The 20553-nt window shown below is 37.1% G+C and overlaps 1 protein-coding gene across 1 annotated transcript; it reads right to left on the bottom strand.

Annotated features, from left to right (window-relative positions):
- Positions 1-2492: 2492 nt before the first annotated feature.
- Positions 2493-19165, bottom strand: PRIM1 (DNA primase subunit 1). The gene is made up of 13 exons (XM_052641099.1): positions 19052-19165; positions 18149-18306; positions 14645-14751; positions 14500-14573; positions 13021-13157; positions 12615-12673; positions 11383-11492; positions 10784-10875; positions 10473-10614; positions 8276-8345; positions 7782-7867; positions 4030-4128; positions 2493-2609 (listed from the first exon to the last, which is right to left on the bottom strand). The coding sequence occupies exons 1-13, from the start codon at positions 19152-19154 to the stop codon at positions 2590-2592; spliced, it is 1257 nt and encodes a 418-aa protein (XP_052497059.1). The 5' UTR covers positions 19155-19165; the 3' UTR covers positions 2493-2589.
- Between the last annotated feature and the right edge of the window lie 1388 nt (positions 19166-20553).

The following is a 20553-nucleotide window of genomic DNA, read 5'->3' as shown; positions in this document are numbered from 1 at the left end:
ATCCCACTTCTTATACGGTAGTTTTTGAAAAGTAGAATACAAACGTTTTGTTAATGAAAAGGTTAGGGGTCTTGATTCCCATATCCTCTCTCCAAAAGGACTCAACAAATACAGTATTCACACTTTCAGTTCAGTTCAGTCGCTCAGTCGTGTCCGACTTTGTGACCCCATGAACCGCAGCACTCCAGGCCTCCCTGTCCATCACCAACTGCTGGAGTCTACCCAAACCCATGTCCATTCAGTCAGTGATGCCATGCAACATCTAATCCTCTGTCGTCCCCTTCTCCTGCCCTCAATCTTTCCCAGCATCAGGGTCTTTTCCAATGAGTCAGCTTTTTGCATCAGGTGGCCAAAGTATTGGAGTTTCAGCTTCAATATCAGTCCTTCCAATGAATACCCAGGTCTGACCTCCATTAGGATGGACTGGTTGGATCTCCTTGCAGTCCAAGGGACTCTCAAGAGTCTTCTCCAACATCACACTTTAAATACACTTAAAAGCTAGTGGCTTTAAGACAATTGTGGCTACCTTTTAAGATAAGTGGGCTTCCTGTTGTCTCAGATGGTAAAGAATATGCCTGCAATGCAGGAGATGAGGGGAGGAGTCGTGGGTGGGGAAGTTCCCCCGGAGAAGGAAATGCCAACCTACTCCAGTATTCTTACCTGAGAAATTCAATGGACAGAGCCTGAAGGGCTAGTCTTTGGGGTCCCAAAGAGTTGGACATGACTGAGAGCCTAACACTTTTAAGATAAGCAGTGAATATTTTAAATGCTCTAAAAGCTACTTTAAAATTTCACTATTTTACTATAGTGTTGAGGATTACTTCATAGGACTGTTAGGAAGGTAAAAGCCAACTTAATGTTACTATTAAAATTTTTGATAGAATTTCTGCTTAATAGTGATCTGGGAAGCTTTCAGTGCATTCCATTTACCTTCAGAAGAAAGGGCCCATAATAGCCAACTGTGGTCTTAGATAAGTAAAACATTCTGACTACTCCCCTTTCTTTCCCAGCAAGCCTACTGACTTATAACTGTTAATCGTTAGCCAAGGATGTGCTTGCTTTCTTTGGGTTGCTTTATAAACTGGGCAAGTTTGAAGATGGAAACTAGTTCTGTGCCCTTTGTTTCTACAATTTTCATACATGGATGAGTTGTCAAATCAGAGTTAGAGAAGTTAATTGTCTTTGAGCATGTTTCTGCTATTTTCAAGAACCAGACGTTGTTATATACAAGCACAATATATTCTGTATTTTATGGGCGGTTATACCAGTTTTTATCAAGGGCTCTAATATTAAAGCATTAAAATGCTTTAATGCTAAAACATCTTTTATTGAACGGGTAATCCCAGTCTTTCTCCTCTCATTCTAAGTACTTAAGATGGACTAACGAGTCTTTAGTAATTCTTTATTCAGGAGTTTTAATTGACCAGTCACTGTTTTCCAAAAAGACTTAACAATATATAGCAAACAGAAGTTCAATAGAGGAATTTTACACAATAGTCTTTTTTTCTTAAAAAATTAGAAAAGAGAAAGAAATGCAAGGCATTTCAGTGTGTTGACTGTATTACACAATCTGTTTTATATAAGTCAAAAGACAAAAGAAAAAAAAGACTGTGGCTATGGTGAAAACAATGTTATAGGTAATGCAAAGAAAGGAAAATTTTCATACCCCACGGAAAGCACCAGCCTGAAAGCCTGCTTCTCAATGTTTCTCAAAAGACAATGTAAACCAGAATGACTGTTTTGTTTTTAGACTGGCTATAAAATCAGGCAAAAGTAATCTGACATTTCAGAATCTATCATATGAAATCAAATATGGAAGAAATGAAACCTTTAAAATTAAATTTAAGTGTCTGGAGATATACAAAGTCCAAGTGTTTTGACAAGTACCAAAAGTTTTATGCTGGTGAAGTGGTTTATTTTTTCTAAATTGCTTAGAAAATTATTCTCTGAGGGAAGAAGTTAGGAGCTACAATTGCCAACACTTGTAAAAAATACTAGGCTCTAATATTGTAACAGTATTAAGTCATATCTTTTGAAGTAAAGTTATAGTAGGTTTAGATGCCCATTTTAAAATGATTTTTTAAAAGACAGGGAGTGGGGTGTGGCCTGACCAATAAAAATATCAGTGAACAAAATGAGGAAGTTACTGAATATACACTCCAGGTATAATTAACTTAAGTGTTAATTAAGAACTTAAGAACAAAACCCTCATACACCTAGAAATATGGAGGTTGAATCTGGTGCGCTGACATTAAAGGCTTGGTCATATTACTACTCACTTCTATATATGGCAACTACTAGAAGTTAGTACCTGTATAAGTAATCTTAGAATTATAATATTAAATTTTACAGATTAATCTGCATTCACTTATATCCTCCCATTATTGCTCCTTTCAGGAATCTGAACATTCTCCTTTGGTGGTTTCCCGAATCTTTTCAACATAATTGTTTCTCAAGAAAAGGAAATTTAGCTTTGAGCATTAAGACACATACACAGTTCTGCTACATTTATTAAATGGCTCTTGAAGTATTTGATTCTTGGTTGATGGTAGACGATAATCCATATTCATATAAAAGGAGCTGTTGTCTTCAGAAGTCTTTTTGTAAATCTAAAACAGGATATACTTTTATCAAGGATAGTAAAGGAAAACAAAGCTCATTTATTTCACATTCTGATTTGCTTAATGTTTCCATTAAATTCACATCATGCATAAAGATTTGCTTTCACATTTGCTGAAGCCCACATTATAGGCTGAGTTAGTACAGAACGAGAATACAAAGGACTTAATATGCCCCATTGGAATGGCAGCTTCAATGAGGCTTTCCAAGTTCAGAGTCATCACTGTTCATTCAACAAGCGCGTATTTGAGTGTCTGCTATGAGTAGAGCGTTATCTTAGGCACTGCTATTTAATCATCACACATTTTATTAAAAAATGAAGTGGAAAAGGGGCTTGCATTTCTATAACATTGCGAATTTTCTATGGTATTCATCAATCTCTTGAATAATACTCACTACTGATTTTTTTCCTTTTGCTTTAGACATATGTTTGAGTGTCTCCTAGTCAAAGAACTCGATAAGCTCGTTGAAACTTTCCTCTTGCTTGGCTTCTGTGACACTTAGATCTTTCAGCTTCCCCCAAAAATCATTACCAAGTTTCAATGGTGGCTCTAGTATTTGCACTTTTTGGAGATCTCCAGCTCTGTTGTCCTAATACTAACAGCTCATTCTATTCCCTGTTTCTCCCCATATACTGCTAGTAGATTTATCTTTTTAGATACAACTAAAAATCATGACACTCCCTTCCTCCAAAAGCTTTAATTGCTTCCCTGTTCATGTGAATTAAACTCAAATTCCCAAGTCTGAAATTAAAGGCAATCTACACTGTGGCTTCTTTGAATTTCTATCTCATCACTTCCTGCATCTTTTTCCAAATAAGCTATGCTACTTGATGGCCTCTAGAGTGACTCGATGTTTTCCTGCTCTATGCCTTTGTTTCTGCTGTTCCTTTGAGAATGAACAACCTGTCTCCTTTCTCCACTCTTGTATGTTTATCTCATCAAATCTCTGTGGAATTCCTACTCATACCTCAAGGCATGATATAATGGCACTGGGGACTAGAATTCATACAGTAGTTCACTGAGTAGAGTTAAATGCCATTCTTTTCATATAAAATCTTCCCAGGTTCTCTCAGTCAGACGAGACCTCTATCGCTTTTTTAGCATTTTATACTTTTTTTGGTATCAGTTAGTACTCCCTAAGGGCAGGGAGCCATGGTGTGGAATTCATCCTTGTATAATTCATTTTTATTTTTCTCATAGAACCTGACATATAGAAAGTGTTATATGAGTATGTGCTGAATTGAATTAAGGGACCTCGGTTTTCAAAACACTAAAGATAGTAAGATAAACTAGTAACTTTTCTTGAGAGGGCAAAGATTAGAGCTCTTAAAATTGTTCACTTGTTAGATGTTTTAAACTGCCCATACTAAGATCAAAATAGCTATAAGGGAAAGGTGTAGAATCTTACCACTCTTCTTGAGAAGTTCTCCTTTTCGGGATTTATCCAGGTTTTCAAGAAACTGCTCAAAAATTTTTACAAAAGGAGCTAGACTGGTCTTCTTATAATCTAAATTATGAAGACCATGAGTTATAATTAGCATTTTGGCAGCAAGAATAACATAAAGTATAACTTTTAGTCTCTTGTAAAAATTCTATAGAATGGTACTGTCCAATAGAAAATAATGAGAAATGTATAATTTAAAACACTCTAGTAGCCACATTAAAAAGGTGAAATTAATTTTAATAGTATATTTTATTTAACCCATTATATCTAAAATATTTCAACATATGATAAAAAGTGAGTGAAGTTGCTCAGTTGTGTCCGACTTTTGCGACCCTGTGGACTGTAGCCTACCAGGCTCCTCCATCCATGGGATTTTCTAGGCAAGAATACTGGAGTGGGTTGCCATTAAAGATTGAAATATTTTACATTCTTTCATATTAAGTCTTTCAAGTCTAGTATTTTGTACTTAAAGTATAACAATTTATTAACAGATACTGTATTATCCTTGGAAATACTTGATCTAGATTTAAATTATAGTATATGTAGGTAAAAAAGCAAGCTCATATAACTAATTTTTCTAACATGCTTAAAAGTTTTCCAATAATTGAATCAGTTATCAGTTTTTAAGCTTAAATTAATTAAAATTAAGAAAACAAAACCCTGTTCTTTAGTTATACTAGCCACATTTCAAATGCCTAAGGCCACATATGGCTAATATATTATAGACAGTGCTGCTCTAAAACATCCAAACCATATGTATATAACTACTCTAGTAGTCAGGCTTTCTGGTATTAGACCAACATCATCTACTGCTATGTATTAAGTCCCACCAAACACTCCTTTCTTTGGAAATTGTGGCTTCAATAATAAATAGTTTTACCAACAGATCAAAACACTGAACATGTGAAGTGGGGGCCATACCTTCTAGAAACAATCAGAAGTTTATAGTCACATGCATTAAGTACAGGTATTCTTTGATTTATAAAGTCTTAAAAATGTACATAAAACTTTGAATACAGAATCATAATCATCCATTTAATTATACAATCAATAATTAATACCCAAAGGAAGGGAAAAAATCTAATTGAGATCAAGATGAGATTTGGATTTTATCTGCATGGAATTAAGAATACTCATAATAGTTTACTAAAAAGAATTTAAAGGAAAAAAAGAAAAGAAAAGGAACCAGGGACTTCTCTGGCAGTCCAGTGGTTAAGACCCCATGCTTCCACTGCAGGGTAGGGTTCCATCCCTGGTCAGGGAACTAAGATCCCACATGCCATAATTATATATTGAGTACTATGCTAAATTATAAAAAAGTATAATCCATACATACCACTTCATCTCAAGAAATTTTTATGTTTTAAAATATATATTTATTTATTTGGGCCACTCTGTGAGGCTTGCAGGATCTTAGTTCCCTGACCAGGGATGGAACCTGGGCTCCTTGCAGTGGAGGTATGGAATCCTAACCACTGGACCATCAGGGAATTCCTTCAAGAAGCTTTCAAAAGAATTGGAAAAACAACTCCTCTATGTAGTAACAGAAGACAACATATAATTAAAGGCCAAACAGGCATACGGATAATTTTGTGTCCAAAGAACTGACCAATCACAGTTGACTGAGGTAGCTATGAATTGGGTCTTAGAAAAAAGATTTAATTAGATAGTCAGTGAGGAAGGTAGAGAACATACCAGTATTTGGGAGGTAGAAAGGAAGGAACAAATGGTACTAATATGAAAATGGACAAAAGTTTAGAATCATAGAAATCAAAGAAATAATATGGAACTTATATATCACCTATGCCAGGCTCCCACCTCATCTAAAGCATCCCTGACTTACTCATGGCTAATAGCCTTTATGAATACTTGAAAGAGCAGTTTATTTCTGAACAGATATTTATTATAAAGCTTCTCCTTATAGGGAGCCAAAACTTGCTTTCTTAAAACCTCTGAATAAAGTAAAAAGATGTCCACAAAGAGATACTATTAAATTTATTATTTTTTATTATTAAATTTAAAAAGTTGTGTTAAAAGTAATTTACTAAAAAAAAAAAGTAAAATAGTATTAACAGGTTTTTGTGGAAAAAAATAGCAGCTCCCTGCTAACCTTTCCATCTTCTTGAATGGCAACTACTTTTTTCTTTTCTAGCACTTACTTCTAAAAATGAATACTTCCATTTTTACTTAGAAATTTAAGGCCATTCTTCCTAGGTCCATGGCTTTTTTGTGGGGAGGGACTGTAGGAAGGGGTCTGAAAGCTCTTAAGATCTTCTCTTAATTCTGTTAAATTTCAAAATGATGTGCCTTGGTGTAGGCATATCATTCTCATTATGCTGAGCCCTTTTAACAAAGGGCTCATTTCTGGGATGTTTTCATATATAATTTTGGCAATTTTTTCCCTCCCTATTTTATTTGTTCTTTTTCTGTCAGATATTAGACCTCCTGAATCAGTCTTTAATTTTCTTTATCTTTTTCCTCCTTAAAAAACATAACTAACTTGTCTTTTTTTTTTTTTTACTACTTTCTAGGAAGTCTCCTCTTTTCTTTTCCAGCCCTTTCAGTGAAAGTTTTATTCTAACGATTATGTTTTTGATTTCTAAGACCTCTTTCTTATTCTGAATGTTTTTTTTCCCATAGCATTCTGGTCTTGCTTCATGGATACACTGTCTTCTCTTAATCTCTGAGGAGATCAGTTTTTTTAAAAAAGGTTTCCTCTGTTCCTTGCATTGTTTATTTTCCCTGAGTTCTTTTTTTTTTCAGTTTATTATTTTCCAGTTTATTTGTTAGAGACTTTTGTCCATTACTTTAAACAGAATGCTTGTAATCATTCTATAAATATTGATGGAGGAATGTACCTTGTTTATGTTAGAGCTGAAATATATGAAGTGACATTTGAGCTTGGATTCTGAACGCAAGGTAGCAACATTTGACTAAAAAGATCAATCAGAGATCTGTTCTGCCCATTACAGTAGTCACGAGTCACATGGGGCTATTTAAATTAAATGAAGCTAAAAATTCAGTTTCTCACATTTCAAGTTCTCAAAAGTCATGTATAAAGGCTAGTGATCACCATTTGGACAGTGCATGACATTTTCATCATAGAAAGTAGTGTTGAACTATTGCTATAGTGTCTCTTGGGTATTGGTATAAGATTTGACTTTCACTAACTCAGGGAGATGGTGATGAACAGGGAGGCCTGGCGTGCTGCAATTCATGGGGTTGCAAAGAGTTGGACACGACTGAGCAACTGAACTGAACTGAACAGGCCGTTTTATATTCCCATCTCTTTCAAATTATTGGATATACAATTCAGTTACAGTTTAGACATATATTTAACATAACACTCATCTGGATACAAAAATAGAAAACGAAATACTGCATACATGGTAGTTGTTAAGTAAACAGTTACTGAATCTAAGACTGTGAGATTCAAACAATTGTCAAAATCAATTGACAATTTAATCTTTCAGTATAGATCCTGGCATTAAATGTTACTTTGTAAGTATTTGTAGACTCACATTGGATTCAACAGCACCATTTGGGCAACTGATGAAGGAGAGAAACACTGTGATCATATTATTTCCTACTGAGCTGGTTTCAGGATAAACAATGATCCATTCTGGTCTGAATCCAAGGCAAATTAATTACTGAGTCACAGAAAGACGTCAATATAAAAAGATTATGTTAAAGTAAGACTTCAATATACTAACTACCTCTGGTTCTGTGTTTAATATCAGATTCAGCTCCATTCTCTTTTTCTTCTTTAGTAGAAATAACATCCAACTCATGGCAAATGGAACTACAAATAATAGAAGATAATTTAAAAGTTGATTCTTGGTCAATATTACCCAGTGTATGAAAGCACATGAATCTCACAAGATTTTCTGTGAAAAAAATGTGGCCAAATGAATTTGGGATATTCTAAACATCATACTCTCTTTCTGGAGTTTTCCATGCATGTTACCATATTAAAGACTAGGAAATTTTGCTTAAGTCAACACTTCTCAAACTTATTTGAACTTTTTTTTTTGCATAATAGTAGCTGAAAAATTTGTGTTCTGTAGAACTTACGAGGAAATGCTCTTCTGGAAGGGCACCATCATACAGCCTCAGAGAAGCTGCCTCTCCAGAAGGGATCTAATCCAATTTACTTCACATTTACAACAGTCACAAACAAAAAAGGAGTGATCAGTGATCTGGAACATACCTTATGGTTGGAACAGTAAATGGATCAAACTGATCCACTTTCTGTAAGTCAATAGGCACAGAAATGCGACCTGTGAAAAACAAAAAATTATAAGGTGAATATTGTACAATACAAATAATTATAGGCTGTGTCCTATGAGTTATTTTTGGCTAAAACTTTAAGGCTTAGAAAGAGGGTTACACTAATCTGTTAAGAATATTTATTTAGAAATATAAAAGTACTTTCGGGACTTCCCTGGAGGTCCAATGGTTAAGACTCCACACTTCTGATGCAGGGGGTATGATTCTCTTCCTGATTAGGGAACTAAGATCCCACATGCCATGTGGCCAAGAAGTTTCAAAAAATACATAAACACAATAAAATTGGGTCTTAAAAAAAAGTACTTTCACATTAGTGCCTTTTATTTCTCTAAAAACACCAAAAAATAGATGTGAAAGACTGTTGAGCTATTACCTAGTTGCTCTTATATCCATTTTGATTTCTGTTTTTCTCTTCCCTATATCCTCCAATATGTAAGTATGGAACAATCTCAAATTTAGTGAGTCCTGAAGATGGAACACAAAATAGATGGAAGTAGTTTACTTCATTACTTTAATTTGCTGAAATCAAAACAGACACCTATGTGTTGAGCATCTATGGAAATAATATAAATGACATATTACCCTTTTACAAAATCCACAACTGGGACATGACATAAAATTCATATCTGAAAAATGAGATAATGAATTTAAAGAATGGCAGGTGACTAACAAAATAATTAAGGAAATTGAGAGTTACCGGTAGAAGGCAGAGTGAAAAGACTATAGCCATTTAATGGGAAAAAGATATAATAAAAATGTATACTTACGAGTGAATGTAATTAGTTACTCAAATCTTGAATATTAAATAAGGGGAATACTCACTGAAGCTTTAGAATATTAAGAGAAACATTAAGAAACATTAAGCTTATTACCAAAATAAACTAAAAACACATAACTGGCACATTTGAAAAGGGGCTATATAAATGTATATACTACAGAGTCATTGTAGACTATTAAAGAAAACTAGGTAATGTGGGAGTACTGAATATGTGACACTTTTCTAAACATTTAACCTTTTAGATCTTCACCATAAACCACTGAGGTATCTCCATTGTACAGATGTTAAAACCAAGGGTCGTTTGCTTAACTTCCCACAGCAAGTGGCAGAGTTGAATTGTTGACACTAAAAAGGATAACTAGATACTTCTAATTGTGTCCTCTAGTTGGATGGAGCAAAGTTTATGCCACTGTATCTACTATCATACTTATTGTAAAGTCAGTTTTAGTCCATCAAATCTTATCCAGAAGAGTGAAAGAAGAAAGCTAAATCTATTGAAAAAGACCTGAGGGAGGCAGCATAGTGGAAAGAGCATGGAATGGAGTACAGTTGCCTTACAGTGTTGTCAATTTCTGCTGTACAGCAAAAGGAACTAGTTCTATGTATACATTACATATACCGCTCCCCCCTTTAAGATTGCCTTCGCATTTAAGTTACCACAGATAACTGGTACAGGTTCCTGAGCTCTACAGTCGGTTCCCATTATTTATTTACATAGTAGAGTATATATGTCAATCCCAGTCTCCCAATTCATGCCACCCCCTGCTTCCACCTTGGTAACCAGAAGTCTGTCCTCTACATCTGTGATTCTATTTCTAAAAAGCATGGAACTTTGAGTCTTAAAAACTGAACTCTGTTATCAGTTCTGACATAATTTTTTTATTTTTGGCCACACTACGAGGCTTGTGGGATCTTAGTTCCCCGAATGGCAATAGAACCTGGTCCCCGTTAGTGAAAGTGCCAAGTCCTAACCTCCCTGGATCACACCAGGGAATTCCCCAAAATTTGTTTTAAGACTGTGGACAATCACTTTAACCTCTCGAGCCACTATTTTCTCATCTGAACAATATGTGCTGTTGTTCTATGATTTTTAAGTTCCTCTCCAACTCTGCTTCTAACGCTGAACCTTAGAAACCCAACTGAAAATTATTTACATAGTGGAAACTCATTGAATACCTACTAACTGACAATGGAAAAATAAGTTAATTCAGATACTAGCTGACAGAACAATTCTTCAAGCTTTACTATTTCAGACATTCACACTCAGTGACATGCTTTCTATAACAAAAAATAACTTTGATTTTTCTTTTGTTGTTCTTAATTTTTTTTTACATAGTACCTGTTTTAGGATGAACACTAAAAGGGCTCTTCAGTAAATGATTGATTCCTTTGCTAACATTGATATCCAGTCGTGGAAAACAATACTGGAGCATGATCTCCCACTCAAGCCAGGGTCCACATTTGTCATTTTTGTTGTTTTTCTAAAAACAGATGTTAGTCCAGCATGAGGATCAGTAGGAACTTTTGAAGATTTCTTTAAGGTGGTGAAAAAATGATCTTCAACCATCTTTAACTTAGTAAGCGAAAAAATGATAATTTAATTAAGAATTGCATTATTGTATTTGTAATACAGATTTCAATGGAATATACCTGATATTTGTTGATGGTGTTCTTCAAATTCTCCCAACGCTGAAGTGAATTGCTATGCCTTTGGAAGCCTTGTTGAAGTTCATCACGCATTGGTGATGGATCATTAAGGAACACACTCATTTAGGGTATATCAATGAACAACTTATTTTCAATGTGTATTACCACAAGGATATCTAAAGATTACATAGAAAGTAATTATTGTTTTCTAAAATACAAATATTAAACACAAAACCTTAGAAAAATTCCCCTGTTAATTGTATTAGGTACGACAGAAAGAATGCCAAAATAGCTTTAAGGTTTAAGGTAAAACTGGTCCGTGATCTGTATATATTTTGATGATGATTTTGTATCCGTTAAGTAGTCACTAATTTTAGGAGGATCAGCTTCCAAAATGAGGAAATTTATTTACAAAACAGCCTCGCTTCTTATTGTATTCCAGACTAGAGATTTTTTAAAAAAAAATGCAGAAATATAGGAGATGTTTTGTGTAAAAAAGATTAAAACTATGTAAGTACATGAGAACATGCAGGTAGAACAAATTTATAATATCACAGGTCAGTACAAGTAGCTCACATAGAAATGGTCTTGGGAAAGGATATTTTCAGGAACAAGGGCTAAAATTTTATCCCAGCTTTCTTTATTCTCAAGAATATCTTGATCAACTAAGGCATATTGTTCAAAGTATTTTTTAATTATGTTTATAGATTTTCTGTAGGAACAATAATAACAAAGTCCCAACACTATTAGCGACATATATGGCACATGGCTTTTGTTTACTAGGGAGGCTAGTACTTATTTTCACTGAATTTCTAGAACTTAACTAGATAAAAATGGGAATTATACCTCTTCACAGGGTTATGAGAGTTAAATGAAACACTCTAAGGGGAAAGAACCTAGCAAAGTACTTGGCTTAGACTAGATATTCAAGAAATGTTTACTTCTTAAATCCCACAATTTAGAAGGTTCATAGCATCATAGACATGTAACAAGGGCAGAAAGCAACCAAGTCAGGACAATGTAATAATACATCAGTAGTAGGATGTGGGATACAATCTACAGTTTCTATTCTGAATTGCTTGCTTTAGCATCTCAACACTTACAAAGTGCTTTGCAGTTTGAAAATAGACTTTGCATCTACTGTTTTATGCATATATATTTGTACGTTAGGTTACTAGCTTTTATTTTATTATTATTGTTTTTTTGGCTGAACAGCATGCAGCATGCAGGATCTTAGTTCCCCAGTCAGGGACTGAACCCATGGCCCCTGCAGTGGAGGCAGAGTCTTAACCACTGGACTGCCAGGGCCCTTCCACTGTTTCATTTAATCTCTGCCACAACTCTGAGATAGATGGAGTAGACACTGTTCTCCCCACACTGAGAAGAGACAGAGTCTCTAATATCTTATCAAGGCCATATTAAAGTGGCAGAATAGGGGTTCTTACTTCTAATGCAACGCTCTTTCCATTATCCTAGAGAAGTAGTGAATTAAGGGTACGGTCTTTGGAATCAAGCAGACAAGGACATATATCCTGATTTTAATAATTACTTGCATAAAGCCAAACAAATTATACAATCTCTCCAGATCTCACTTCTCTCATCTATAAGTGGAGATAACCATCATGTATGTTATGCGGTTGTTGTGAAGACCAGTAAGAACATTTGTGAAACACCTATCAAGAATACTGGAATGTACAAAACAGACAATTAACTAATTCTGGCTATTATTGTTGTAAAATGCTACCCTGGTGCAGAAAATTGATAAAGTAATTCTAAAAGCACATGCAGGTAAATCAGACACAACTTAAACTTCATGGAGTCTTCCCCAACAGACCTGACAAAAGGGTGAATTTTTTCACTTAGGTGAACTTTCTTTTTAACATCTTGACCACCCTGAAAAACAAACCATTAAAAACAAAACAAAACTTCATGTAAGAATCAAAATTTTCTTTAATGTGTTCTAAAGATATTGATTAAATTCTGTCAAAGTATAAATCTTGGTTAACTTTACTTGACATACTTGGACCAGAAAAGTAAACTAAACTTCCTTTTGCCACATACAGCAAAATATGAGATATCTTAAAAAATGTAACTACTATGATTTTAACTGATCTACTGGTAAAATCATTTACTCTGAAATATGAATGCTTAAAAGATAGTTTGCTTTTGTTACTAAACATACAAGGCTGGGTGATGTCTAGCTAACAAAGAAATGTAAACTATCATTAAGAAGACCTTACCTTTACCAGACTCAAATATTCAACTATCCCAGAACGTACTGCAGAGGACAGTTTTCTAACTGATTCATCACAGACCCAACAATGAACACCTCTCCTTCCAGAATATACCCAGAGACGATGTTTAAATCCAAAGTCCTCTGAGGAGGGAAGAAATCATCAGTTTTAAAATAAATTTGTAAATTTCTGGTTCTTGCATATTTCTCTAGCTTGATTTTTTTTTTACCTCTTATCCACATGTACTCATCTTAACTATACTGCAGTTGACCCTTGAACAAAGTGGGATGCCGACCCTCCCACTAGAAAATCCACATAAAACTTATGGTTGGCCCTCCATAGAAACAGTTCCTTGAACTTCCTGGGTGGCCCAGTGGTTAAGAATCTGCCTGCCAATGCAGGGCACACAAGTTTGATCCTTGGTCAGGGAAAATTCCACATGTCGTGGGGCAACTAAGCCTGTGTGCCACAACTACTGAGCCTATACTCTGCCATAAGAAAAGCCTGCACACTATAACGAAGAATAGCCCTCCTTGTCAACTAGAGAAAGCCCATGTCTAGTGATGAAGACCCAGTCCGGCCAACAAATAAATATGTGTATGTATATACACACACACACACACACATATATATATATATAAAAGGACGAGTTCCTCTGCATCAGCAGTTCCTCTATATTTGTGGTTCCACATCTGCAGATTTAACCAACTATGAAGCATATAGTATTGCAGTATTTACTATTGAAAAAAATCTGTATAAGTAGAATTGTGCTGTTCAAACCCATGTTGTTCAAGAGTCAACTGTACATTATTTGTAGTTTCCCATGCTCCCTGAGCTCTTGCTTTCAGTTCTTTACTTATCCTGGTCACTCTGCTAAGAATTTCTTCATGCCCCAGTACTTCCATTTCTCTCCCTGACCAACTGCCATTTCTCTCTAAAGACCCTCGCTAAGAATATTAAAAGAGGTAACACATTTAAAGTGTTTGAAATAGTGCCTGGTACATAATAAGCCTCTTATATAAGTTAGTCATTATCATTCTCATCCTTACCATCACCTCTTCCAGGAAGCCTTTTCTGATCTAATATCTTCCCATTCCTGTATGCACTCCTGCTGTTCTATATCCCCATAGCACCCTGTGCATATTAACACATATGTAATCCTTAATTTTCTTGTTTCCTCCTTAGACTGCATAACTTACTTGAGGTAAGAATTGTTATCTTTCATAGTTCCCTCACTTAGGACAGTAACTGGCATGCAAGAATTGCTCAACACATGACTGAACTGGGAAAAAAATTACATGATTTGATCAATAGGTTTATCAAAGTTTTAACTACAACTTTAATCTTTTATTTTCCCATCATATATTTCAAAGAAACATGTCAGAAATTTATGAGAATTGATTATAAAATGGTGTAGACAGATTAATATTCAGAAGAAAAAAAGATTCTTGCACGTGACCCCATTTAGATACTGCTAATACTTGCCTTTCAGTGCTCGGTCGATGATATGTATGGCCATCGTCATAAGGGTCCAGCACTTGGAACATATGTCTGCAGAACTGGGGCAGAATGATCATTACTCACTGTCAGTGATATCACCCACCCTACTAGCAAAGCATGCGGAACTCACCTGCAACATCTCCTCACATCGTCATAGTCTGTCATGTCAATGTCAAACACCAGTTCTTTTTCCTGAGCCTGGAAAGCTCCCAGCTTCACTGTATTGTGTTGATTGGGCTAAAGGGACAAAATATCAATCAGTTTCTATAAGAGCTGCCACACTGTCAGATATGCTTATTTCCTACCTATAAAGAAAAAGGGGCCAAAGAGAAGGAAAGAAACCATATAATGCCAAGTCTGTCAGTGACTGACACAGAAAAGAAGCTCACTGATTTGATCCTATACAGCCAGAAGTGATGCCAGTGTAACTTCCATCTACTAAAAACAAGGTTTGGTCAATGTTTTACCATAAGTATGTTTTCTGATAATCCTATTGAGATATAATTGACATAAGACATTGTATAATAAACATTTGTTGATCAGTAGAAATCATAATGAAGCATTTTTAGGTTTCTGATCAGGAAAGGTCCATACAAATAATTAGTAGCCTACTGCAAGATATTTTAAGGACCTTTAGTTGTTATTGGTCATATAAGTAACAAAAATGTGTTTAAAATTTTTCAATAATTCAAAAAGATCTCCCAAGTCAGACTGGCTCAAGCTCTAAGGAATTTCTTTTGAGGCTATGGACTATCTGGTAAAGAAGGTAGACTGAATGCAAATACTTATTTGGCTTCCTCTAAACCTGCACAAAAATAATTTTTTCTTTTTAAAGACAGGTATAAGTCTTTTTAAAAAGAGAACCAGAGAGGAGACAATACCACCACAATTTTTATAAGGAGATTCAAAAAGCTGAATCTTCAGCTCTCAGTAAAGAAGAACAAGAAGAAACCCAGTTTACATCTCAGAATCTCCAAGTCTTAGGAAAAGGTGACAACAGGTATCTCTGGAGCTGAGATTAAAAACAGGAGGACTGATTATAAATCTATTTACGAAGCAGTTAGTGCTAAACCTACTGTGTGGAGCTAGCTGACTGTGCTTCCATTTCCCTGGCAAAGACACCTGAATCATTACCTGGAGAGCATAAAACAGAGGGTCCCTGGACTGAGAAGGGGAGAGTAGGCACAGCTGAAAAAAGGTTGTACTGTACAGATATTCAGGGGATTAATTAGACATTTACTTGTGGAATGTTGAGACCTAGTTCTCTCCTCTGTACCTTTCCACTGCCACCCCAGGCAGGAGACAGGAAAATTCCTCTCTGAAGACTGACCAGGTGTGTCAGGCATTGTTATTAGGCTCTAGGAACAGATCAGTGATCAACTGGAGTTTTCATTCAAGCAAAGACCTAGAGAAACTGACACCAGAGCCTCCCACAATAAAATGGCCCAGATCTCAGCCAGAGCTTCCAATCAGCTCTTTGGTACTCTATTCTTAAATATAAGCAACAAGCAAGAAATTAACAGATATATAAGGAAAACCTCTGATAAAAGTGGAAAAACAGAAAAAAATGTAACTGTATGATAAAACAGCCTGTGTAACAGAAGAAAATGTAAAAAACTGTCATTGATATCTTCAGCAAGACCAGATATATCAATGAAAAGAGTACAGGATATGTTAGAAAAAAAATGTTCTTGGAAATGAAAACATAATAGCAGAAATGAAAACCTCTGAGGAAATTCCCCAGAAAGCAGAGAAAATGAAAACAAAAATAGGAAGAGAGACTTCCCTGGTGGTACAGTGGCTAAGACTCTGCACTTCCAATACAGGGGCCCTGGGATTCAATCCGTGGTCAGGGAACTAGATCCCACATGCCACAACTAAAGATTCCATATGCTGCAATGAAGACGGAAGGTTCCTTGGGCCTTAGTTAAGACCCAGCACAGCCGAAAAAAAAAAAAAGAGGTTGCCTCTTGGGAACAGAAAATAGAGGCAAAAGTAAGAAACCAAAAAAAAAAAAAAAGCCTAATTAATAGTAGTTGATTTTGTAAGCTACGTGCACATATAACCAATAAAAACACACAAAGATGATGTATAGATGCCTGTCTGGGCCCAATTTAAGAAATGACACCTTTTCCCCCTTCTGTGCTAGAGAGGAGTTAGAGTGACACCTTGGCTCGTCTACAGAGACTTCAGTTTTAATCTCTATCCCTAAAAGAGGAGAAACCTGCTCCAAAGTGTTTTCCCTGCCTGCCTTTTCTTACCTCCTCTCTTTCCTTTGGAATTTAGAGTCCGAAAACCTGGATTCAAGTCCTATCTCCCTCATTTAGAAATTGTGTAACCTAGGCCAAATTATCTAAGTTCTCTTTTTTAAAAAAGAATAATGAAGAATGATATGAAAAACAAGTTATACAACATGAAAAAAAAGCTCCATACAAAAGCTGTTATTCTATGTGTATCTTTTTCCTACCTGTGTGTATTTTTAAGGAGAGGAAGAAGGGCAATTTTGGGCAATTATGTTGATTCATTCAACAGATACTTATGATGTACTCTCTCTGCCTGGCAGTATTCTAGGCACTTAGAATGCATCAGTGAGGGGACAGGGTAGGAGGAAGGGCAGGCTGCAGGCCTCTTTGAGTAAGGACTTGAAGGTGAGAAAAATGAACCAAAAAGATACTTCGGGAAATGGGTTCTAGGCAGTGGAAATTGATTGAGCACAGGTCAGTGTGACAGGAATGGAGTGAGTGAGGGAGAGAGTGGTTCTTACTCTGCGTAAAATTAGAAGCCACTGGAGAATGGTTTTGAGCAGATGAATCATGATGATCTTACTTGTTTTAAAAGGTTCCTTTTGGCTGCCGTGTTGAGAATACAGTCTAGAGTCTACAGGAGCAAAGTGTTAGGAAGTTTTTACAATAATTCAGATAAGAGGTGATGATGATGATAGTAGCACTAATAGCAGTGGTTAGTAGATATTATTATGGTAGAGTTAAAGAGATTACCTAGCGAAACAGATATAGGTGTGAGAGAGGAATCAAGAATGATTCTCTCCAATGTCCTCTGTGTTCAACCATGCTGACTTCTTCATTTCGTCTTTAAAAAATGTTTTTTAATCTATTTGATTGTGCTGGCTCTTCGTTGCTACATGGGCTTTCTCTAGTTTCGGTACATGGGGTTCTCATTGGAGTGGTTTCTCCTGTTGAGGTGCATGGGCTCTAGGGCACCTGGGCTTCGGTTGCAGCTCTTAGGATCTAGAGCACAGGCTCATTAGTTGTGGCACACATGCTTAGTTGCTCCATGGCATGTGGGATCTTTCTGGACCAAGGATTGAACCCATGTCCCCTGCATCCACTGTACCACCAGGAAAGTCCCTCATTTAGTCTTTTAGCCAGATACTGGCTTAAAGTATTTTTGTCCTAGAGTGAATTATAGCCAATCCATTTCTAAATGATTTCCAGTCAGTAAAGTATCAAAGGACATTAAAAAAAATTTTTTTTACCTTTACAACTTCCTTACAAAAATGGTTAAAGTGTGGCTCTTCAAATAAAATAAACACTACAAATTTATCTCAAAATGCTAGGGGCACCAACCCTTTCTTGGTTTAAAAAACAACAAACTACATAAAAAAATGATTTCTTACTCTGTGGGAATATACTGCGCCAATATCAATCTTGTATGGATTCATTTTCTGCATCTCCTTTTCCAGATCACTTTGGTTGTTGAAGGATTGGTAGCGAATGTAAATATCATCTTTCAATGTGAATGAAAATTCACGATGCTGAAAGTAATTCTTTACCACTGCAAAATAAATGTACACCTTAATTTGGTACTTTATCCAGCTCAGAGCATTAAAACATTAACCAATGAGAAGATATTTTTAGTGAGTCCTCTGTGCTCAACACTATGCTACATGTTAAAAAAAAAAAGACAAGAGCTAGTTCCTAATTTGAAGGGGTTTACAAAGATGAAGATAAAGATGCAGAAATATTTTCAATATGTAATACCACCCCTCTTTCCTTGGTGGGCACTAATAAATTCAAGAGGGAAGAGTTAAGTACCTCTCCTCTTTTAGAAGATGCCCCCCCGTCCCTGAGCAGATCACGACTTCGCAGCTTCATGCTATGAACCCTGTACCAACCCCCCCCTCCACTCCCCTCCCGCCCCGCGGTTGCAGGTAAACACCAAACGGAAAGTGAGTTCGACCATTTGAGCCGGAAAAATCTCATGGACTGAGGAGCTGGTGAGCTAGTTTACAGGGTCGCAAAAAATCGACATGACCGAGCGACTTAGCACACACTAACACGTAGTGGTAGTGGTAGCGGCTATACCTTTCCGTGTGCGGCGTAGGCTGGTCATTACATCCTCTCTCGGCCCATTTACCCCTCAGAGGTGACGGAGAGGGCTGGAGATAAGAGACGAAGGCGCCCAGCACAACGCCTGGCGCACAGGAGGCACTTCATATTGTCATTCCAAGGTACCCTCCCCAAACCTCCTCACACGCCTTTGCAGACACACTACCACCCCTCTCCCCTGCCTCCATCACCTCCGCCATAGTTGAGCCAGCGATAGTATTGGCCGTAGGGAAAGAGCCTTCGGTAATAAAGCTTAAGCAGCTCGGGCAGCTCGGCAGGATCAAACGCCTCCATGGAACGCAGAATTCAACACTGAGAGGACTACCGCAAGAATTGGCGGGAACCACACAGGGCGAGCCTGCGCCACTGCGCAGGCGCATCGTGGCGCCCTCCGAAGGGGCCGCTGGGAATTGTAGTTCCTATTTGGAGGCTGGCCTGGGCGAGACTGCTTCTGACCGACTGAGCTTCCATGGTGGCTCAGCTGATAAAGAATCCGCCTGCAAGGGGAGAACGCAGGTTCGATTCCTGGATCGGGAAGATCCGCTGGAGAAGGGATAGGCTACCAACTCCATTATTCTTGGGCTTCCCTGGTGGCTCAGACTGTAAAGAATCCACCTGCAATGAGGGAGACCTGGTTTCCATACCTGGGTTGGGAAGATGCCCTGGAGAAGGTAATTGACTACCCACTCTGGTTTTCTGGCCTGGAGAATTCCATGGACAGAGGCGTCTGGCAGGCTATAGTCTATGGGGTCTTAAAGAGTCGGACTCGACTGAGCGACTTTCCCGTTCACTTTCTGGTTGAGGTAGGTGCTCCTGTGGTCCCTGCCCATTTACTTCTTTGCTAGTTTCCCTGCACAGGTGGGACGAAGAAGACCACGCCCATTCCTGGACGATTTACTACGGAAAGATGAGCCCAGAAGCATATGGTTGTTGTTCAGTCTCTCAGTCGTGTCGGACTCTTTGCGACCCAATGGATTGCAGCACTGCCAAGCTTCCCTGTCCTTCACCATCTCCTAGAGCTTGCTCAAGCTCATGTCCGTTTAGTCGATGATGCCATCCAGCCATGTCATCCTCTGTCGTCCCCTTCTCTTGCCTTCAATCTTTCCCAACATCAGGGTCTTTTCCAATGAGTCAGCTCTTGCCATCAGGTGGCCCAAGTATTGGAGCTTCAGCTTCAGCATCAGTCCTTCCAATGAATTCAGGGTTGATTTCCTTTGGGGTTGACTGGTTTGATCTCCTTGCAGTCCAAGGGATTCTGAAGACTCTTCTCCCAACACTACAATTCAAAAGCATCAATTCTTTGGTGCTCAGCCTTCTTTATGGTCCAACTCTCACATCCATACATGACTACTGGAAAAACCATAGCTTTGACTAGATGGACCTTTGTTGGCAAAGTAATGTCTCTGCTTTTAAATACGGTGACTAGGTTTGTCATAGCTTTTCTTCCAAAGAGCAGTGTCTTTTAATTTCATGACTGCTTTCACCATCTACAGTGATTTTGGAGCCCAAGAAAATGAAGTCTGTCACTGTTTCCATTGTTCCATCTATTTGCTATGAAGTGATGGGACTGGATGCCATGATCCTAGTTTTCTGAATGTTGAGTTTTAAGCCAACTTTTTCTTTCTTTTCTTTCACCTTCATCAAGAGGCTCTTTAGTTCCTCTTCGCTTTCTGCCATAAGGACGGTGTCATCT

The sequence above is a fragment of the Budorcas taxicolor genome, chromosome 5 (genome assembly GCF_023091745.1).
Source record: "Budorcas taxicolor isolate Tak-1 chromosome 5, Takin1.1, whole genome shotgun sequence".
NCBI classification, from domain to species: domain Eukaryota; kingdom Metazoa; phylum Chordata; class Mammalia; order Artiodactyla; family Bovidae; genus Budorcas; species Budorcas taxicolor.
Note: the sequence above shows the minus strand (reverse complement) of the source record. Positions and strands in the feature narration are given on the sequence as shown.